Source organism: Stenella coeruleoalba (genome assembly GCF_951394435.1).
Source record: "Stenella coeruleoalba genome assembly, chromosome: 17".
Classification (NCBI taxonomy): Eukaryota; Metazoa; Chordata; class Mammalia; order Artiodactyla; family Delphinidae; genus Stenella; species Stenella coeruleoalba.
The window spans coordinates 2,321,703-2,342,456 of NC_137163.1; the positions used below are offsets into that span (position 1 = coordinate 2,321,703).

General features: G+C 56.5%; 1 protein-coding gene across 1 annotated transcript in view; it reads left to right on the top strand.

Annotated features, from left to right (window-relative positions):
- The window catches only part of LOC307176051 (maestro heat-like repeat family member 5), a gene marked incomplete at its 5' end in the record, with an annotated part of 39,465 nt that extends 19,245 nt beyond the window's left edge, over nt 1–20,220 (top strand). The window contains 9 exon segments of the mRNA XM_079901797.1: nt 12,776–12,857; nt 12,863–12,912; nt 13,382–13,496; nt 14,171–14,278; nt 14,282–14,314; nt 17,917–17,955; nt 17,957–18,094; nt 18,655–18,860; nt 19,288–20,220. Of these exon segments, the coding sequence (XP_079757923.1) occupies nt 12,776–12,857; nt 12,863–12,912; nt 13,382–13,496; nt 14,171–14,278; nt 14,282–14,314; nt 17,917–17,955; nt 17,957–18,094; nt 18,655–18,860; nt 19,288–19,978 (1,462 nt within the window). The 3' untranslated portion in view covers nt 19,979–20,220.
- Nucleotides 20,221–20,754: the final 534 nt, after the last annotated feature.

Sequence of the window (20,754 nt, forward strand, 5' to 3'; positions counted from 1 at the left end):
ATTACATTATTATTGACTATATTCCCAACGCTGTAGGTTTCATCCCTGTGATTTATTTATTTTGTAACTGGATGTTTGTACCTCTTTATCTCCCTCACCTATTTCTCTCTTGGTTATAGTTTTAAATAGTAGTTCTGTTCCATTGTTGTTTTTCTTCTTCAGAGACTCCAGTAATTCAAATGCTAGTCTTTCCTTGCCTGTCTTCCATTTCTCCTACTTTCTCTGTGACCCTTTTTACGTCTCTTAAATTCATCTTTATTCTCTTGGTGGTCTTTCTACTTTTCCTCAATGCCCCTTTCTAATTTTCATTTGAGCCTTCTCTCTCTTGAGCACCTTGAATTCTTTTTTTCACTTCTGAATTCAGTCAACTCTCTTTTCCTTTCTTATTAGAGGCTTTTTTTTTTTTTGGTCCTTTTTGAATTTATAATTCAAGGTGGTTTTTCATATCTTTAAAGGCTTGCTTGAGTATATTGGCCTGCATGTGGGGTGTTGTCTTACACTTTTATCTGAATCATGGTTGTTTTTCAGGGGAGGAATTTTCTCATTGGATGTGTGCTTTTTTTTGTGGTACGCGGCCCTCTCACTGTTGTGGCCTCTCCCGTTGTGGAGCACAGGCTCCAGACGCGCAGGCTCAGCGGCCATGGCTCACGGGCCCAGCAGCTCCACGGCATGTGGGATCTTCCCGGACCGGGGCACGAACCCGTGTCCACTGCATCAGCAGGCGGACTCTCAACCACTGAGCCACCAGGGAAGCCCTGGATGTGTGCTTTTGTTTTCCAGGGGTTTTTGCAGTAACTCTATGGGTCTATTAATTTTTCTCCTGTTTATATGCAACACTTAGACTGTTTTGTAGAATTTCAAGTTCAATGGCACCCTCTTCTGTCAGTATACCAAAGTCCAGGTAACTTAGCAGATTTTTAGTTTTGGTGGTAGGTGAAAGGATTATGTATCCTCCAGTATGGGGTGTCCTTTTTCTCTTGTAGGACCTTAAATTTTTCCTTTTTGTGCCATTACCTTTCACCAACCAATTTCAAAGGGTACTTCTTTCTTTTTTGCCCTTTTTTTCTCCCCAAAGCTGTGTGTGTTGAATGCCGCCCTTCAAATGAACATTCTTTTCAGTCCCTTTCTTGTGGTCAGTGCTCTGGTTTCGTTGGTGTCTTTCTTCTTTATTGTTTCATATTTTCAGACTTAAGATGGACTTTGTCTTCCTGAAGGTGATTTAGATCAATTCTGAGCCCTGTTGCCAGGTCCTGTCTCCTCCCCTCTCCATAGTTTCTCTCATCCTCCTTTTATCTGCCACAGAGCCTCATGGTGGAACAGGGGTGGGGTGGGAGTGTGAGAGACTGCAGGCCGGGGCTGGCAGAGCTCTCTTCTGCTTATACTGTGTTGAAGTCTGGGTGTTCTCTGAGGTCGCATTGTGTGGTTTAATTTTCTCTTCTTCCTGCTGTGTTGTTTTTCAAGGAAATTTTGAGAGGTGGGGGGGGGTACCCAGGCAGCCACCGTTGTCCTCAGCTGCCCAGGTCTATAGTTCAGTTTTATCTGTATTGGAATTTATACCTTATTTCCTCGGTTCTAAGAAGCACATTTTTCACACATCAAGTGGGAGCACATTTTACATTGATGGTGACTTACACCTGGACTGATGGAGGGTTCTCAGTCCCCCGGGGGCACTCTCATCCTGAGGCCGCTTCAAGTTTAAAAGTCTCTGCTGGAGGGTGTTTGGTGGAGGGCACAAGGGTGGTGCGATTCAGACCCCAAAGTGGGTTTTGTGGTTTGGATTCTCAGGAGCGCCATCCTCCTTCCCCACAGTGTGCTCAGTGAGCACCGGTTTTCTCGCTGTTCTTTCTGCAAGCCAGGGGTTTTATTTCCTTTTGTTTTGCTTTATCACATTGACACTGTACACACAGCCCTTGGGGTCCAACCTTTTTGGTGGGGCCCCTATTAGACTCCCATCTTGGATACCTTTTCTTTCTTAGTAGTGCGTGAGATAATGGTGGCGTGTCCTAAAATATAAACAGAATGGTGTGATATGAGCCCTTCCAGTATTCTTTCGTTATCTGGCTTTTTCCCTCAACATCTTGTGCTTAAGCCTCCTCCCGATATGTTCCATATAGCTGGAGTTCATTCATTTTGGTGGCTGTGTAGGATCCCATCCTATGAACACCAGGTACCCTTCTTACTATGGATGGACATTTGGGTTTAGGTCGGTGGCTAACGCTGCTGTGAGTTTGGTCATACATGTGCTCTGAGGCACATCTGCATTCAATTTCCATAGTGTAGGCGTGGCACCAACACTAACATATGATGCAAAATGTTTCTAAAGTACTTAAACCACCTGAAGAGTTCCTGTTGCTCTACCTCTTCACGAACACTTAACATCAACTTTCTAGTCAACCATCAAAATTTTAGCCAATCTTGTGGGTAGTATTAATCATATTTCCATGTTAATTTTCACTTTGCTGATTAAATAAGGAGGTTGTACATCTTTTCATGCCCTTTTTGGCCATTGGAACGGCGTCTTTGGTGATGCCTGTTCAGGTATCCTGCACATTTTTCTGTTGGGTCGTCCCTCTTTTTCTTATCGATTTCTAGGAATTCTTTATGTACAGTAATCTGGATACAAGGTCTCAGCTGATTCTATGTTAAATATCTTCTTCCACTTTGCAGCTTTCCTTTCGCTCCCTTACTAGGTCCTTTGATGAAAAGGAGTTCCAAGTTCCATCATTCATTCTCAGACATTACCTTATGAAAATCCTAGAGTTTGCCTATCTCATTCAGCCCTCCAACCACCCACATCATGGAGGTGCTAATCGGGCTCCAGTTTCTTCTAAACGTCCAGCATCCTTTCTCGAGTTCCCCACCCTGTTCCTGCAGCTCTGGGTGCTTGCTCCCTGCAGTCAAGTGTTGTGTGCTGAGGGACTTCCCTGGTGGCGCAGTGGTTAAGAAGTCGCCTGCCAATGCAGGAGACATGGGTTCGAGCCCTGGTCCGGGAAGATCCCACATGCTGCAGAGCAACTAAGCCCACATGCCACAACTACTGAGCCCACGAGCCACAACTAGAGAAAGCCCGCACGCAGCAACAAAGACCCAATGCAACCAGAGATAAATATAAAATGATAAATACATTTTTTTTAAAAAAAGAGCTGTGTGCTAGGGAGCTGCCTTTGGGCTCTCCCTGCTCGGCACTGCTCTGCTTGTCTGTGCCTAGGCCAACACCCAAGGTTCTCATTCCTACAACTTATATATTAATTCACCTCCCCTGATCCAGAAAGGCCTCCCCCTCCTCCTTCCGCAAGACTGTCTTGGCCATTCTTGGCCCTTTGCATTTCTACATAACTTTTAGAATCATTGCCCAGCTTCCTCGTTTTCTCTTTTTCCTCTTTCACCCTCGGGCAACTGCTTTTACTGCCCTGGCCCTCAAAGCTGGACTAGGAATAATCCTGGCTTTGTCTCACTCGTCCATCACGGCTCTATGCATGGCCTGCTTTAATTTAGTTCTTTACTTAGAGCAAGGATTCTTCTCAGTAATCGAATGCACACGTGTGAAGCTGTCACCCGTACAAAAGCCAGGGCCCTAGTTATGAACTACATCTAAGGACAGGACTGCCCACCGTCACTGCTTCCATCCCCCTGGCTCATCCACCCTCATTTTTTTGCTTTCTTTTTATATAGTGAGATTGCATCTAAACATATTCTTAAAAACATTTTATTTGTAGTTTCAATAATTTTATATAAAGAGTATCATGCTGCCTGTAGTCTTTGGAGACCTTTTTCCACCACCCTGATATTAATGTAGATTCTTCAATCTTGATTGTTTATTCTAATCCAAATCTAGTAACACCCGTTTTCCTTTCTTTAGTATTGCATTGTATGTCTCTTTCCATTTTTTTAAATAGACTTTTCTTTTTTTGGAGCTGTTTTAGGTTTGCAGAAAAATTAAGCAGAAAGTGCAAAGTTCCATGTACTTCCCTCCCCTGCCAGGCTCCTTTCTTGGTAACGTCTTGCCTTAGTGTGGTATGTTTGCTACAACTGATGAGCCAATATTGATATATTATTATTAACTAAAGTCTATAGTTTACATTACAGTTTGCTCTTGGGGGTGTACATGCTAGGGATTTGGACACATGTACAGTGAGTGACAAGCATTCACTATTACAGCATCATACAGGTTAGTTTCACTGCCCCCCAACCCCCTGTGCGCTGCCTATTCATCCCTCCCTCCCACTAAACCCCTGGCAACCACTGACCTTTTGACTGTCTACATGGTTTTCCCTTTTTCAGAATGTCACAGAGCTGGAATCATACCATACGTAGCCTTTTCAGGTTGGCTTCTGTCACTTTCTGACATGCTTTCAGGTTCCTCTGTGTCTTCATGGCAACCACTCTCACTCCTAGGAACTCTTTCTCTGTCTTATTTCTTTTTTTGGGGGAGGGGTGGTGGGGTGAAATGATCACCACAGTAAGTTTAGTTAACAGTCATCATCATTCACAGTTACAGATATTTTGTCCTTGTGGTGAGCTATTCTCTTAGCAAGTTGCAAATATACCACACAGCGTTAACAGCTACGGTCGCGGTGCGTACGTTACGTCCCCGGGACTTAACTTATTTTATGCCTGGAAGTCTGTATCTTTTGACCCTCTTCACCATTTCGCTTACCTCTGCCTGCTCACCTCTAGCAACCACCAGCATGTTCTCCGTAGATATGAGCTGAGTCTTTGTTTGTTTGCTTTGGGTTTTGTTTTCATTTTGGATTCCACATGTAAGCAAGATCATGTGGTATTTATCTTCCTCTGTCTGACCTATTCCACTAAACCTAATGCCCTCAAGGTCTATCGATGTTGTCTCAAATGGCAGGATTTCCTTCTTTCTTATGGCTGGATAATATTTCATTATATATATATGCTACATCTTCTTTATGCATTCATGTGCTGATGGGCAATGAGGTTGTTTCCATATCTTGGCAATTGTAAATAATGCTGCTATGAATGTGGGGGTGCATGTATCTTTTCAAGTTAGTGTTTTCGCATTTTTCAGATAAATTCCCAGAAGAGGGATTGCTGGATCACGTGGTGGTTCACTTTTTAGTATTTTGATGAATCTTCATACAGTTCTCCCTAATGGCTGCACCAATTTACATTCCCGCCAACAGTGTACAAGGGTTCCCTTTTCTCCACATCCTTCTCAACACTTGTTAGTTCTTGTCGTTTTGACAATAGGTGTGAGATGATGCCTCATTGTGGTTTTGACTTGCACTTTCCTCATGGTGAGTGATGTTGAGCATCTTTTCACATACCCGTTGGCCACCTGTGTGTCTTCCTTAGAAGAATGTCTATTCAGATCCTCTGCCCATTTCTTAATCGGATTGTGTGGGGAGTTTTTGTTTGTTTGTTTTTGCTATTGAGTTGTGTGTGCTTCAAGTATTTTGAATATTAACCCCTTTTCATAAATATGATGTGCAAATCTTCTCTCCTATTCACTCGGTCGCCTTTTCATTTTGTAGATGGTTTCCTTTGCTGTGCAGAAGCGTTTTAGTTTGATGTTGTCTCGCTTTGTTGATTTTTGCTTTTGCTGCCTTTGCTTTCGGCGTCAGATCCAAAAGAATGATTGCCAAGACTGACGTCAAGGAGCTACCGCCTAGGTTTTCTTCTAGGAGTTTTATGGTTTCAGGTCTTATATTCAAGTCTTTAATCCATTTCGAGTTAATTTTTGTGTGTGCTGTAAGATAGAGGTCCAGTTGCATTCTTTCGTACGTGGCTGCCCAGTTTTCCCAGCACCATTTGTTGAAGAGACTGTCCTTTCCCCATTGCATGTTCTTGGCTCCTTTGTTGTAAATCAATTGACCAGGTCTGCGTGGGCTTATTCCTGGGCTGGGAACAGTTTCCTGACTTGGCTCCCAGAGCCCACCCTCACCTGGCTCCTCCGCCACAAGCCCAGCCGCTCCTGCACAGCCTCCTGGCTGCTTCCTCCTGTGCCCCTGGCTTCTTAACGCAGGGGCCACAGGGCTGAGCCTCAGGCCCCATCTTCACTTACACTCCCTGCCCTGGTGGCCACTTCCAGCCCCCTGGTTTAAATATCACCTAAGCCCAGGCGCCTCCCGAATGTTCGCTCTGGCCGGATGCACGGGGATGTCTAATGGGCGTCCACTTGCCACATCCAGGCCACCCCCTGACCCTGCCCTGCACCTGTTCGTCTTGCCAGCTCCTGTGTCAGACGTGGCGATTCATCCTCCAGCTTCAGGCCAAAGCTCTCGGTGTCGCCTTGGCTCTCTTCTCCACCCCTCAGCCCAGCCCCTGGGAAGCCCTGTGGTCCACCTGCCTCCATCTCCCCCAGCCGCCGCCACCACCACCCTAGTTATGACATAACGAGCTCTCACTGCGCGTCCTGGCCCGTTTCCAGCCCCTCCGTCCCAGCAGCCAGAGTGGCCCTTTAAAACTAGGTTGGATCACGTCTCTTCTCCGCTCCAAACATTCCAGTGGCCCCCATGTCAAAACCTTTATGGCACCCAACAAGTCGTGACGCTGCCCCACGACCTCACTGTCCTCCTGCCCTCTGCTGCTCAGGCCACGCCGACCACACTGGCCCTGAACACACCACGCAGGCCACCATCTCAGAGCTGCAGCCTCTCCCATTGCTCTCAGGTCTCCGCAGGCACCCCCCTTCTTAGCGGAGGCCTCTCGACTGCCCTGCTTACAGTCGAGGACACCCAGATGCGTCCTCCTGCCGTGCCCCCTCCTGCCGTGCCCCCTCCCGCCCTGCTTTACGCACGTGGGGCAGTGTCTGACGCACCATTGTTTGCTGCCCAAGTCAAACCCTAGGGGGGTCACGCCCAGGATTCTTACTGATTCTGTCTCTGCCCAGTACCCTGGGACATTGCCTGACTGTGACGGTGCCCAGTACAGAGGTGCCAACTGAGTGACAGACACCCACAGGGAGTAGAATAGAAGCCTTGGCCCTCTGTGCACCCTCGCTCCTGGGGAGCCGTCTCACCTAAGCCCCTCGAGGCAGCTTTGCCCTCGAGAGGTGAAGTGACTTGGCCAAGGTCACCCAGCCAGCACGGGGCAGAGCAGGGATTTGAGTCCAGGCCCTTCTCACTGCAAAGATGCCACTTCTAGGTGGGTGGTGACCTCACTCTGGAATCTCCCAGAGTCCTCTGAGCCCACTCAGCCAGGGTCAGATGGGACTGGTGTGGCCTCCCCAGTGCTCAAGGGCAGCCCCCCTGGGGTGTCTCTGAAAGCTGGGGGTTGCACCTCATCAAACCTCCCAACTATGCCCTCCCCGCCCACACCCCATCATTCCAGGGTCCCTCTTGCCCCTCCAGCCCCTTCCACCCAGCACTCAGGCCCAAAGACACCTAGCAAAGAAAACAAGAGGGCCGTCATGGTCACTGACACTGGAGAGCCCCGGTGCCCCCTGCCTCCCCCAGTCTTGCAGGGCCGTGCTTCCCCCCGACCAGGCAGAAAGGCCATGGGACTAGGCAGGCCTGACCTGCACCATCTCCCCGTTACGAGGCAGGGCCCTGATCAGAGCACATCCTGTCTCCAGTCCTCAGTTTCCTCATGTGCAAAATGGGCACAAGGACACTGAAAAGCTCTGCACACACCAGTGATGGCCCCTAAGTTGACCCAGGTTGGTGCCAGGGGAGCTGGACCCCAGGAAACCCAGGCTTAGGAGGAAGCAGCCACGGCAGGCTTCCAGGAGGAAGTGACTGTAGGGCGAGCCCTAAAGGCTGAGCGGGAATAGGCCAGGTGAGGAGGCCAGAGGCAGGAGAGGAGGCTTCCTCTGAGCCACACAGAATGTCTGTGCATTGCTGAGCTAGAGCCCATAGGACGGCAGGGATGCCTGCCCAGCCACCACTCGGCCCCGCAGGCAGACGCCCTCCGGGTTCCCTTGCACAGGGCGCCGGACCCTGGCACGTTTTCGCTCTGATGCGCTGGACCGTTGTCAGCCTCCCCCCACCCCCTCCTGACCAGTGTGGACTGGCCCCTGTGGGAGGGTCGTGGCCCGGGCCGGCGGACTTGCCTTCCTCTGCACTGCGGCGTATCTGGAGAAATCCATTAAGCGAGCCTTTAAGCGCCGCGGGGCAACCTCTTTTCATTTGTTGGTATTATGATGAGCTTCACACAAGCTGTCAGCTTTAACAGCTCTCCTCAAGACACTCACTGAAAAAAACTGTCACTTCTCTCATATTGCTTCTGAATTCGAATGTGCACCAAGTTCCTTTTTTATTCAAATCAACCATGCAAAATGCATGCATCTTCCCTAATAAGCTGTTAAAGAGTTCTCCTTCCAGAAACAGGAGGGTTAGGAGAAAGCTATGATGAACTGCCCGGTCCATCAGCTTCCCTCCGCCGCCCCATGAGGTCCAGCCTCCCCTTCTCCCCCTTACCACCCCCCCACTGCCCTCCACCCCTAAGTCAGGTCAGACCCCGCCTGTGCTCAGAACCCTCCCTGCTTCCTCCCCCTTTAACTCTGAGAAGGGCCCAATCCTTCCAGAGGCCCACTGGTCCTTCCTCATCTGGGTGCCTGTCTCCTCCAGGACCTCAGTTCCTGCCACAAGCCCCTACCATCCATGCACACCCTCTGCTCCAGCCTCAGCATCTTCCTGCCGTTTCTCAAACCCAGCACACTCCTGCCTCAGGACCTTTGCAGCTGCTGCGCCCTCTTCCTGGGGTGCTCTTCCCCCAGTAGCCTCACCTCCTGTGGTCTCTCAACCATCTTCTCTAAAACAGCAGCCCTCCTCCCTCCCTGCTGTGTTCTCCCCCAGCCCATCCCAGCTACAGCTGTCATCTGTGCCCCATATAATGGGGGCTCCGGGGAGCAGGGACATATGTCTGTCTCACACGGGGCTCCCCCAGAGAACAGGATGGCTGTCACCTCGCGGGGAGCACCAGGGGGCCTTCTGCTCAGGCTCAGCTGTGTCAAGATGCTCCAGCAGCCTCAGCCCTCCCCCCTCCCACCTCGCAGGTCCTGGCTTTTCTCTGGGCGGGTCCTCCCGGAAGAGAAGGGCGAGGCCCCAGCAACCACAGGACAGACTCCCATCCTGGGCATGTCTATTGGCTCTAATTGGCCCAGCTTAGTTCACAGGCCCACCCCTGAAACAACTGCCTTGGCCAGGGGCATGTGGGGCTCTGACTGACCAGGTCTGTCTCCCACACCTTCCCTGGAGCTGGGATGGGACTGGGCCCCTTGCCCAGAGGACAACGGCAATGCGGATACCACCCCAAGGGGCCCGAGAGCACAGCAGGCCAATCGGCAGTGATGTCCGCCAGCCATCAAGGACAGCGACGAGGTCAGCAGCCGCTCCCGGGCCTCAGAGGGCAGCACCGCCCAGGCGCGTCACTGTGGCCCCAGGTCTGACACTAGGTGGATGTGGTGGTACCGACAAGGGGGACGGGGGCCGAAGAGGAATCTGGGCACTCACTACCGAGAGGCCCACTGTCTTGTGGGTGCCGCCGGCAGCATGAGGGTGGCACGGGACACCTGTGGCAGCCACGCAAGTCTCAAGGCAGAGTCAGACCAGTCCTGGGCCTCTGAGGTTCCTGACGTCCTGCTAAGCTGTGCCGGTCCCTGGAAGCAACAGGTGAGGGTCTGGCAGGGCTTCCTGCCAGGCAAGGAGCAAGTGTGAACGGCTCTGCCTTGGGACTCTCCCTTTCCTTTGCACCTCTGATGAACAAAACCCCTTCTTTTAGAGACGTTTCCTGCTTTGGTTGGTTCTCAGCAAGGTCCTGCTCCAGGCAATGTCCACCCTGCCCCACAAAGGACTTCTCATTCCTCTTGTTTCATCCATTATGGGCTGAATCTCTTTAACTCTAATGGGACATCTCATTTCTCTTCATTTCAAAGACACTCCCTTCATTCACTTATAGGTATAATCCAACATATTTTCCTTCTTGCCCTGGCTGCCAGGAAGCTCACATAAAATTAATGTTCAGTCATCTCTCACTGTGGCACGGGGGTGCTTCCTTTTGTTTCTCACTTCCTGATTAGTCCTCTTTTCGACTTAAAGCTTTAAGTTTAATTTAAAGCTCTTTTATTTAAAACACTGTTCGTAGTCCTGGGTTTTGGCAGTCGACAAGGAACAAATAAGCAGTTAATAATGATATGCTGTTTGGGGCCTGGATCTGAGATCTAAGATCTCCTCCTAACCCCACTGTGAGCACTCTGAGCTGGTCTCTCCATCTCATGGTCTTGGTTTCTTCTTCTGTGCGATGGGGTTGGTCCTTCCCCAGGTGTTGTGCGGGTCAGGCGCCGCAGAGGACTGGGTAGCCTCTATGCTAGGGTGACCCTATGCAAGTGACCAACACTTGGGGCCTCAGTTAAGGGTTAGATCATGACCCCAGCCCAAACGTCTTCTGTTCGATTTGCCCAGTTGGGGTGCCGTGGTCTCAGGCCCAAGGACCTCCTGATTCCTCGGACCCATGGGGGTTGTGACTTCCCAGGGGTTGAGCAGGGATTCCTGAGCAGGAAGGGACAGACGGGAAGGTTGGTGCTCTGCCCCGGTCTGGAGTCCCCACGGCCCTGCTCGGACCTGCCTCCTTCCCTGGCCCCTGGCCTCAGCCTCGGTCCCCCTCCCACTCTGTGCTCCCCACAGCTCTTGGTCGAAAAGAGGAGAGAAAGGACTAACGGCTTATGTATTATTTGGCCCACACTTGCTAAGCGTCCTGTGTGTCCTGCTCTCGTTATTTAATGAATACGGATGGCGTTTGCCATGTCACAGACCGTGCTCAGTCACCAGAGAGCCATGCCTGCACTCAGGAGCTCAGCCCCATGGAAATGCAGGTGGGGTCAAGTGACAGCCCGGTGATGCATGACACACCCTGGAGAGTGCCCTGAAGGAGAGGCACAGCCTCTGCAAAGGATGACCTTGGGGGGCGCCCCCTGCATGTGGCTCCCTGAGGACCCGGCCTCTGAGGACAGACCTGAATGATGGTTAGAGCTCGCTGGGTGGGGAAAGGAGGGCAGAGAGCCTTCCAGGCAGGGGTACCCCAAAGAGGAAGGGACAGGAAGGAGGTGACCCCACGGCTCAGCCCCAGAGCAGTGGGGAGCCACAGGGGGCTCCGTGCCGCGGAAATGACAGTATCCAGTCGGCACTGGGGCGACGTACAAAGATGAGAAGACAGAGCCGCCTCCTGCAGCTCACGTCAGATGGGGGGACACCAGGAGGGAAGGAAAGGGCCACGCTCCATCTCCTCATCCCCCCGGGACAACAGCGGTCCGTGTCCCGTGGCACTGGTGCACAGGAAGTCCTAGCCCTGTGTGAACCCCGCAGGCTCCCTGCGCCCCTGCAGCCCGCCCTCCCTCACCTTCAGAGTCGCTCTGCGCCAGGCATCCCTGGGGCGAGGCTGAAGGAGAGCACGACTTCACCCCAGGAGGAAGGGAGGGGCGTCCTGCATGGCCGGGCTCGGACCCGAGCGCCTCCGTCTTCTGTCGGTCAAGGAGCTGCACGGATTTCAGGCAACAAGAGTCCCTGTGCATTGCCCGGGGTCCTGGGCTGGGGATGGCCTTAGGCTTTAGGGCCCCACAAGTGATGCTATTCACCCCGAGAGTCAGCAAGGGAGTCCCAAGAATGCCCAAATCAGCCAAACGCCATCTTTCCAGAAGCCCTGCTGTGGTGCAGGGACACAGCGACCGTGAGAGGAGATGCCCAACGTGCCCCAGGACCAGAAGCTTCCGAGAGTCAACACAGAGCAGACGAAATGCCAGTGTGCCCGGAGTCGCCTTCTCCTGCAACCGGCATCACTCTGGATGAGACCAATGACCCGGAAAACGCAGCCTCTTTTTAGCAGCACGGCTTGGGGGCAAGATGACAGGCCAGCTGACATTTGAGTCGGCCCCACTGGGGACTGTCACAGAGGGCATTTCATCCCTTCACATCTGGATTTGCAAATCTGATCAGAGCTGTGCCTGGTCCAAGCTGACAGCCTCGCTCTGGGGGCACTTACACGTCCAGGTGACACCACCAGGCGCGGGGTGGCTAGGCAGGGAGACGGGCCACCGAGCTATTCCCGGGCCCTCCGCCCGTGCACTGCCTGCAGGGCCCGGGGCAGCCCAGAGCCCATGGCTCGACACCACTGTGCAGGTCTGGAGCCCGCGGCCTAGCCGCACTTTGCTTCTGCGGCCCCTGGCCAGGCTGTGTGACCCCGACGGGGCACGGGCAGCACGGTCCCTGACCCGCACCCCGTCCCGCCGTGCTCCGGGTCCAGCTCTTTCTTGAGTCCACGCAACCATGCGGCCGGTGGACCTGGTTTCCCCGCATCCTCGGGAGCTGCAGGTGGACCCTCCTCCGGGCCCCCGTGACACACACCCCCACTGTCCTCCTCCCGTGCCGGGACCCCTCTGCATTCTCAGCTCCACTTTTAAACGGCAGTGTCCATCGAGGCTCTGCTGGGGCCCCCTCCACCCTGCAACTGGGGAAACCACCTGTCCCCGGTGTCCCCTAGCTCTCTCTCTGCAGCCCTGTCCCCTCAGCCCCAGCCCTGGAAAGCCAGCTGTGGGCACCTCACACTGACCATGTGCCAAACCTGTCTCGAGCTTCCCCCTGGACCCGCCCCTCCCAGGAGGCCCCCTCCAGTCTCCGGCTCCGCCACCGGGCGCACACCATCCCACGCCCCGACATCTCTGTTGAAGGAGGCCGGGAACGAGCTGCCCCCGGGAGGCCCCAGTGCTGCCGGGCCCTGAGTGCAGACGGGAACCACAAGGCACCTTTCCACCTGCGACGGCTAGGCACCCTCCCCAAGGGCGAGGCTGGCTGGGGACCCCTCTGCGCTGCCGCAGCACGTCGCTGGAGGCGCTGAAGAGCCTGCTGCCCGCCACCGGGCACTGGCAGGACTTCGCCCACCTGGAGCTGCAGGGAGCCTGGGACTCTTCGCCACCACCCACACCGACCCGCAGGGCATGGGCCTCCTCGCCAGGTAGGGGCGGGGTGGGGCCAGGGGAAGGGGACTGCCCGGGTCACCCCTGCCCAGAAGGCTAGGCTGTGGACTTCCGTACCTCCAGGGCCTGCCTGCGAGCACAGCCCCACGGACTCACGCGTGCGCACGCAGGGCACGGAAAGCACGGGCGCCCCGCCCCCCTCTCACGCGCACACGCTGGAAGCCTAGGATGCAGGCGTCTTCCCCCGGCCCCTTCCGCGGCCTGAGGCCTCCTAGGGGACAAGGGCCAAGTCTGCTCCCCTGTCCATCCCATGCTCAGCCCGGGCCTGGCAGCCAGTGGGCGGCCAGTGGGTGCAAAGGGAGCAGGAAACGGTCGAAGAGAGATGTGCCCACCCACGCTCAGCAACACCTCTGGCCGCCTGGCCCCTGGGTTGGGGTGTGTGGGGAGGGGGACACGGGGCTGTTTCCGCAAGCCCAAGCCCTGCCCCTGCCCTTCGCCTGTGCCCAGGGCCATGGTGCAGAGCCGCTGCAAGCAAGTCGCGGCGCTGATCACCCAGCTGCTACCCAGCCTGCAGAGCCAGGAGCAGCGGGGGAGGAAGGCAGCCATCGTCCTCCTCACGGGGACCTGCGTGCGGCGAGGGGAGCCCCTCAGAGACAGCCTGAGCCCCTCGTCCGGCTGCCTCAGCCGCCGCCAGAACCACACCAGGACCTCACCTACCCGACAAACCCCTCACACCCCTCCTTCCCGCTTCCAGCTCCTTGGGGCCCGCGGTCGGGGGCTTCTGGCTGGGTCCGCACCTCCCAGCGCCCCCTCAGCCTGCAGCCTGGGGGGACTGTCTTTCCACGCACCCTGCTCCCTGACGACTCGAGGTCCCACCCCTGGGACCGTGAAGCCAAAAGGGCAGTGAAAGAGTAGAAGGAGACCCCAATCAAAGCCTGTGCTTCTCCCACCCCACCCCGCTCGAGGAAGGTCTGGGCCTCCCTCCACGGGGCTTTGTCCCCAAGGGCCCCACGAGCCAGGCTGCTGATGGACGCTGCTCCCAGCCTCACTGTGTGACCTCAGACAAGGCCCTTTCCCCCTCTGGGCCTCAGTCTCCCCAGCTATACATTGAAGAATCGAACCAGCTTGGAGGTGGGTTTCAAATACCCATTAACCAAGATACCCGGAAGGAGCAGGTCAGCACCCCTCTCCAAACCGCCTGCCAGGCCCTGGTCCTACAGCCCTGCTCCCAGACACAGATGAAGGCCCCTAGGAGAGGATGCCAGGACTGACCCGCCTGCCCCGGGGGCCACCCAGTTCCTCTACAGCCCTGCCCTGCTGGAGGTGCTCCCCAAACAGGCCGCCCTGACCATGCTGGCCCAAAGCCTCAGGGACCCCAGCCCTGAGGTCTGCGTGCGGAGCCTGTAGGTCCTGGGAAACATCCTCTTCCACCCAGAGAAGGTAAGAGGGTGAGGGGAGCCGTGGCTGGAGCAACCCCCAGAGCGGCCAGGTGTGCGGGGTGCAGACAAGGTCCCCTGGGTTGGAATCCCGGCTCTAGGGACACAAAATCACCTTTCTGGGGCTCGGTTTCCTCACTTGCAGAATGGCGCTGGTGACGGCCTCTTGGCGGGGCCGCGGGAGGGGTGCAGCGTCTACTCCCGAAGGACGCTGCCTCCACCACACCCGGGAATAGGCGGACGCTCCTGCAGACCTCCAAGCACCTAGGAGGAGCCCCCCAGGTGGCACCCCAAGGCTGGCCCGCAGACAGGAGCCTCCCCTGAGAATCGTATGGGCAGGTACCCCCGGTCATTGCAGACTCAGCCTCACTCCCTCCCGACTGCCCCCATCACCGTGCAACCCACATCCCATAATGAATGAACAGCTGGAACATCACCAAAGAAGCAGAAGGAAAGGCCCGCAATGCTGCCTTAGGGGGTCTGGCCGTTCCACCTACAGCCCCCCAGCTCATCCACCTACCTGCCCACTCATCCATTCATAAAGTCAGCCATTCATCCCTCCATCCCTCCATCCATCCATCCATCCACCCACTCATCCATCCACCCATCCACTTGTTCCTTGGGTCCTTCGTTTATGAGTCATTCTTTTATTATTTCTTTCATTCATTCATTTCACTCAATCAGTTATTCACGTTTGCTTTGTCACTCATTCATTCATTCTGTCAGTGGTCAGCCATCCAGACACCTGTCCCCAGGTGTTCTCCCAGACAGGCAATCAGTAGGAAGTGTCCATGTGCTTCCTCTCTACCCCGCACTGAGTGTGGACCTGCAGGAACAGAGAAGACAGAGCAGAGGGGGCTACCAGACCAGGACGGCCAGGGCTAGGGAGGGCGGATGGTTCCAGAGGGGGCGTGCAGCCACAGCAGGGCTGGGGGAGACAACACACCCTGAGCCCCTCGGCCAAGGAGACCTGCTTCTGTGGGGACACGTTGAACGGGGCAGGGATGGAGTGGGCCCCAGGGCTGAGGGAGGGGCTGCAGTCGCTGCCCTGGACGCCAGAGAGGCCCCCTCCGCTGGGGCCCATGAGAACAAATGGCCCCGCAGGACTGTCCACTTCTGTCTACCGTCAAACACAAATCGCACTAACTGGGTGCCGGTGTGTGCACTGGGAGACCGGAGAGTAGCTACACGCAAAAGACACAAACCGGCCGCTTACACACGGTAGAAGTGCATTTCTCTCCCGCCGCTGTGGCTGTCCTGCTCTGCACTCCCCAGGGGAGCAGGCTCCTCGTTTGCTGTGCTCCATTCTGGGTGCTGCCCTCCTCTGCAGGGCCTGGGCGGCCACCACCATGCCCACTCCAGCCAGCAGGCACACCCTGCCCCTTGAGGCGCGACCTGCAAGTTGATCACTCACTCCTGCTCCAGTGGTCACGCGAGGAGGCCAGGGAAGTCCACCCCTGCCACAAAGGGGTCCTCTTACCAGGGAACAAGGGGCCAGCTCGGCAGGCGGAAGGAGGGCCCCCTCCACCAATCCCACTGCTCCCCTCGGGGGAGGGGATCCAGACAACTAGGTTAAAAGCTACTCGACAGTCACGGGACAATCACATGGAAAATCTGCGTGCTGCTTTCAGGACCGGCGCCCAGCCATGTTCGTCCTTGTTAGAAATTCTATTTTGCTTTTAGAAGATGCTACCAATGTCATGCCTACATATTAATGAAATAATTCAACTGAAAACGCTGCAAATGTGGCCATCGAAGGAAGGCAGACACGCTCCAGTTAGCATGCCTCCCACCCACAGCCGACCTGAAACCATTCTCGTTCAGGTCACCTGTGACCTCCCCACAGTGGACCCGTCAGCACACGTGACTGGGTGACCTTCCGTCCGCTTGGCCCCAGGACCCCTCCCTCACTTGGTTTTCCTCCCACGTCGAAGGTGGTGTCTTGTCATCTTCACCGGTTCTTCCTCCTGTTCTTGGACCCCTTCCCGCCATTCTCCTTGGTCTACACTTGCTCCCTTGGTGGTATCCTCCAATCTTTATGTACCGCCTATAGGCCAATTGCTCCCAAACCTGTATCCCAAACGCGGACCTGAACTCCAGCCTCGACCCTCAAACTGCTTGGATTCTAGCAGCATCTCAAACTCAACCTGTGCACAACGGACCCCTCACCCTAAACAGGCTCCTCCTGCAGCCCCCATCTCAGGTGATGGGGGCTCCACCCGTCCAGTTGCTCCAGCCCCAAACAGTAAGGTCGTTCAGCCAATCAACAAACCCCACAAACACCCAGGCGTGCTCCTGCCTCAGGGCCTTTGCACTTGCTGCTCCTTCTGCTGGAAAGCTCTTCCAGCACCTCTTTGTAAGAATTTGCTCAGCTGTCAGCTTCTCAGTAACAAATGCTCTGATCCTACTTAAAATTAAAACTTTAGGGACTTCCCTGGTGGTCCATTGGTTAAGAATCCGCTTTTCAATACGATCTCTGGTCGGGGATCTAAGATCCCACATGCTGTGCAGCACAGCCAAAAAATAAATAAACAAACAAACAAATACATAATTAATTAAATAATTTTTTAAAAATCTTCATAACCACCACCTCTGCTGGTACCTCCACCCCAGTCGGTCCCACCCCTGCCCTACTGTATCATACCACTCGTCATTGACTGACACACGCCATGTTGTGTGTTTAACTTTGGGTCCTTCCCGTTAGAATCCATTCTGCCCGTCCAGTCCACTGCCAGACCTGGGTCCCAGCACCCTGGCTGCACCCAGTTGGTGCTCAGAAAGTGTTTGTCACTGAAATGAATTTAATACTGTAAAACTAAACACAGCTGAGGAAGCCAATGAAGTTGCCTAAAACTTGCTTAAAGGTGGTAAAATCAGCCTAGTTTGCACAAGTCATCGATAAGGGGCTTGATGGCGGGAAACATCCATTTGCTGACATGTCCCTTTCTGACATGTCCATCCAGACAATTCATGAGCACCCTGCACACAAGAGGAGCAGAAAGAATTGGCTGAAAATGAACTTAGCTTTTTCTTTTGAAGTAACGTAAACATGGGAAATGGTCATTGCAACATAGAAGCCACCACTGGTGCACCCAGCTCCCCAGGATGTGAGTCGCCAGCGACCTCAGTGTGTGCCCACCTGACCAAATTTGTCTCCTCCAGCCCCCCAGGCCCTCTCTGACCCATGGGGAGGCCAGGAATGGGGGTAAAGGCAGGGTGGGACGGAGGAAGGGAAGGGTGGTCTCCAGGACTTGGTGGGGGCCCTCTGGCCAGCACGGAGCCGGACAGGAAGGACCTGGGAGCCAACTAGCCCGGGGCTAATGCTCCCCTAACCCCAGGAGGACCCCCAGTGGCTCAGAGAGGAGAAGCCTGTCCGCAGTCTGTCCACAGCTCCCAGAGGACAGACCAGGGCTCGGAGCTCATTTCCCTCATGGGCAGAGCCAGGGCGGGATCCAGCAGGGTGCAGGGAACTGCAGGTGCCCAGGCCTGGATGGGGGTCTGGGAAGGGCAGAGTCTGTGTTGGCTCTGGGTCTACCCGGCAGGGCTGGGGTGCGGGGTGTGTGCAGAGGCAGGGGTCCCACTGCCCACTGTCCCCACCTCCCCGAGGGACGCCTGCTCCGTGGACTGCTGCCGCCCTTCCTCGACGGGCTTCTTCCACAGCAGCGAGCCGGTGGTGGTGCGCGTCATGGGCACCGTGACGGACGTGCTGCACCGCCTGGGCGCACACAGCACAAAGGCCCAGAGCCTTGGCATCGCCATCAACGCCCACTCCTTCTCCAACGACGTGAGTGTGCCCAGGGAGGGGCGAGTGCCCCCATCTCGTGCCCTTCCTGTGCCTCCCCCGCTCCCTTCCTCGAAGGCGGGGAGGACCCCAGGCCACGGTCCAGCTGCGGCAGGGAGGTGGAGGTCCAGGGCAGCTCCCTGGGTGTGCACCGGCGCAGGTGGACCAACCGGGAGGCCACCAGGTGGCGCTCGCCCCTCTCCATGGGGCTGAACTAGCGCCGACATCCAGTCTCTCCAACCCCATCTGTCTTCACCTTCCTGACCTGTCAGCACGTTTGCAATGGCAGATTTTCCTTCACTGGGAAATTAGAGGGATAAGCCCCGCCCCCCCAGCTGCATTCATGACACTCGGGTTGTCAGGATGTGATTGTGAGCATGAGAGAGAAACGATTTCAGGTCCCTGAGGATGGCCTGTGACCCTCCCCAGGAGCCCTGTCCCTGAGAGCCCTGAGCCCAGGTGAAAGGGTCCCGCTGAGGGGACTGAGCCCCGTCCCCACCACGGAGCGGAGGGTCAGGAGCCCCAGGCAGGTCTGGCTCTGGCCCTGAGCCTCTGCCTTGCAGGAGCGGGATGGAGTCCAGGCAGCAGCCATGGCACTGTTCGGGGAGCTGGTGGCGTCAATGACAGGCAGAAAGCTAAGTGGCCTGAGAACCCAGGTGCACCAGAGCATGGTGGCCCTGCTCCTGCACCTGAAGGACAGCTGCCGGGCCATCGTCACAGTCAGTGCCTCCCGATGGGCCTTCGCCTTGGCGGGGCTGGGGACCCACGGGTAGCAGGGGGCAGGGGACTGGGGGTCTGTAGATGGCAGGGGGTGCTCCCTGGGGCAACAGGTTTGGCCCCCTCCTTGGTTTCCCTGCCCCTCCCCATGTGCACACACGTGCACTCACACACACGTGCAAACACGTGGCCGTGCCGTCTGTGGTCAGGATGCTGTCTGTCCTGCTCACTGCTGTGTCCCCGGCACCTGGCCTGCAGTCGGGGCTCAGGTTGTTCGTTGAACTTGCTGAGATATGGGCTGAGCCCTACTGTGTGCCAGCCCGTGCCCCACGCCAGGCCACTAAGACGCAGCTTGGCCTTCCTGGAGCTCCCAGAGGCCAGGGAGATGGACAATAGCGGCCAGTGTCCCAGCCAATAGGGGCTGAGCGGGGCCTGGTGCCACGGCCAGGGAGGTGGGCGGGCTGAGCGCAGCCTCACAGGCAGCGGGAAGGAGCCCAGGAGGGGCCGCGCCCACGCTGCGGCTTCCTCAGACCCTACCCCAGCCCGGGCCCTCCCCTGCGGTCCCCCCAGCAGGCCAAGCTCGCCTTCCACCGCGGTGCGGCTGCGCCACGCCCTCTCCTGCATGCTGGCCTGGGGGGCGAGCCTCGGCGCCAGCCACTTCCTCTGGAGCTGCCTGGTTCAGGGCCGCAGCGGGGGATGGGAGGGGAGGGGGGCCAGGAGCCGGGCTCCCCGGGGCTGGGGCTCCGGTCCATGCTCTGCGGGCCCAGCCCTCTGGCCCCAGCGAGTGACAGGCGTGCTCCCCAGATGAGCCGCAGCCAGAAGGGGCTCAGCACCCCCTTGGCACAGGCCCTCGGCTGCCTGCACAGCCGCCGTCGGCACATCGAGACCTGGGCAGCGCTCTTCGTGGGTGAGCGGGGCCGGGCTCGCGGACCCCCGGGCCTGCCCCGCCTGAGCGCCCTGAGCTCACCCGCCCGCCCGGCGCCTGCCTCGCCACTGCAGCTGGAGCTCGAGGGCCACTGGCAAGAGGAAAGGCGGCGAGGGGGCGGGGCCTCAGAGGGTCAGGAGCGGGTCCGAGCCCCTTCCACCGGCCAGCGTGCTCCTGGCTGTCACACAGGTTATACCATCTGCCACCACCCCCAGGCCGTGTCCCAGATGGTCACGCGGGGCTGAGAGGGGGTGGGGAAGGGGAGCACCCAGGCCCGGAAGGCCCAGGAGGTGGGGTCTGGGTGCCAACCTGCCCCCCGCACCCCAGGTGGGAACGAGGGCGCTGCCCTGTCAGGGCGGGGCTGTGGGCAGACGGACCGCAGGGGGCACCTCTGACTTCTCCCTCCTCTCCTGGAGCTTTTGAGGATCTTAAGAATGACCCAGAGCCCAGCATCCAAGAACCTGCCACCAGGCAGTCCTCCTTCCTTCAGCAGGTGGCAGCCGGAGCGCGCTGACGTCCAGCCGTCCTCCCTCACCTTCCTGCTCACCCACCCCCAGCCCCGGGCCCACCGTGTCAGGCAGCCCTGCTCTGTCCACACAGCGCTTGGCTGCATAACATTTTTCCATTTGAAAGAAAGATCTAGATTCAACAAAGATGTGTCACACCTGTACGCTGCCTGCCCACCATTCCGTGGGTCCCCAGGGGAACCAGGCAAGCCCCAGGGGACACTGGCAGGCCTGGGTGAGGCCGGGGAGACCGTGTCCCCCAGAGACAAACTGGGAAGTCTGTGCAGCGCCCTGCAAATGACAACCCCTCCCCTCATGGAGATCAGGTGGGCTCCCCTTGGCCAGAGCCCAAGCCATGGCCTGCCAGTGTCCTGGGCGCTGGGAGGGCACTCCCAGGGCGGCCTTGGGCCTCGGGGCTCACTGCTGAGTGCAGCCATTCACCGAGGCACTCCAACGGCATTCAGCTTGTCTCTGGTTTAGAGCTCCGTAGTCACGGGCAGTGCTGACGGTGGGCA